General features: G+C 38.5%; 1 protein-coding gene across 3 annotated transcripts in view; it reads right to left on the minus strand.

The window, feature by feature from the left end:
- ryk (receptor like tyrosine kinase) overlaps window positions 1-1390 on the minus strand; it is a 39888-nt gene that overhangs the window by 24131 nt on the left and 14367 nt on the right. For all 3 annotated transcript variants that reach the window (XM_035653360.1, XM_035653361.1, XM_035653359.1), the window contains exon 4: window positions 373-504. In XM_035653360.1, coding sequence (XP_035509253.1) covers window positions 373-504 — 132 coding nt within the window. The remainder of the gene's footprint in view (window positions 1-372; window positions 505-1390) is intronic.

Consider the following 1390-nt stretch of genomic DNA (forward strand, 5'->3'; position numbering starts at 1 on the left):
TTGGACCACATATGAAAGTGGCCCGAATCAGAATTGAAAAGATCAAATTCCGTGTAGTTTGTGCTGTTCACACTGTCATGAAAAAAAAAATAATAATCTCTGATCTGATTCAACATGTGAGCAAAAAAATCTGATTTGGTCTGTATCATCTATATCTGACACACAGCAGTTACAAAATTAAGCAAACCCAGCATCGTTACTGTTTTTAATTAGACCTGTGCTTTTTCTAGATGTCCGCCATGAAAAAGCTCCACAGGTGGATGAATAATAATGCTGATTGACAAAAACATTCCCTAAGGTTGCACTACTTTCTTGGTGCGTACCTCTATTCATACGATGGTTTGATTATTAACAGATTATTAAAACACTTACTTTTATAGCACATTTTCCTCCTCTTGAAGTTGAGCACTGTGTAGTTGTTGGCATGGATGGTCAGATTGAGCTGCATTGTTAAAACAGCCTCTCCATCTACCTTGCCGGAACAGAAGAGGTCCACCCTAAAGACTGTGCAGACACACACACACACAAAGAAAAGCTTGGTCTCCTGTAATGCATAATATCTGGTTTATATCTATATATACATATATATCTAAATTATATCTAACAGTCACGTCAGAGATGCATGACATCAGTAAACTGTAAAGAGATTTACATTTATAACTGCAGACTTTAAAGAACTTTTTTGTGAATGTTGTTTGAGTTTAGCAAAATCATGAAATTGTTACAATGATGTATACAACTTTCTGCTCTGACTATAAATCGCTTCTCCTTTGTGTTGAAATCTTCATTTGCGTGATAAAAATGACGGTCACTCATTTGCAATCACATATTTGTGATGATGTAGCCTCACTAAAGGTTACATGCCGGCCTATTTCTTGGCTCTGGGCAGCCACTGGGCAACCAGTGAGACAACAGGAAGTTACGGGCCAAGAAATAGTTGGGCCCATAACCCCCCATAAAACCATAACTTGTTGTTCAACACTTGTGTTTTTCGTATGGAGGAAACATAAGAGATATAATGTGTTTATAAGTGAGCTTTGAGATATTGGTAGCCACAAACAGGTCAGCAGTTTTACCCTGTTTCCAGTTTTTATTCTAAGCTAAGCTAACTGGCTGCTGGGTCCAGCTTCTCATTTACAGGACCAGTGTGTAGGATTTAGTGGCATCTAGCAGAGATAATATTGCAACTTGCCGAACACTGCTAATGTCTGGGAATGTAAATAGGCTGTGAAGTGTGTAGGAGAAACTAAAGTGGCAGCAAAACTCGCAAAAAAACTCAGGCATACAAGAAAAGGCCAGTGTTTGGTTTGTCTGTTCTGGGCTACTGTAGAAACATGGCGGACCCCGTAAAAAAGGCTCATTGTAAAGGGAACAAAAACACTTATTTTCA

The sequence above is a fragment of the Morone saxatilis genome, unplaced genomic scaffold (assembly GCF_004916995.1).
Source record: "Morone saxatilis isolate NCDOM2014 unplaced genomic scaffold, NCSU_SB_2.0 Contig12, whole genome shotgun sequence".
Taxonomy (NCBI): Eukaryota; Metazoa; Chordata; class Actinopteri; family Moronidae; genus Morone; species Morone saxatilis.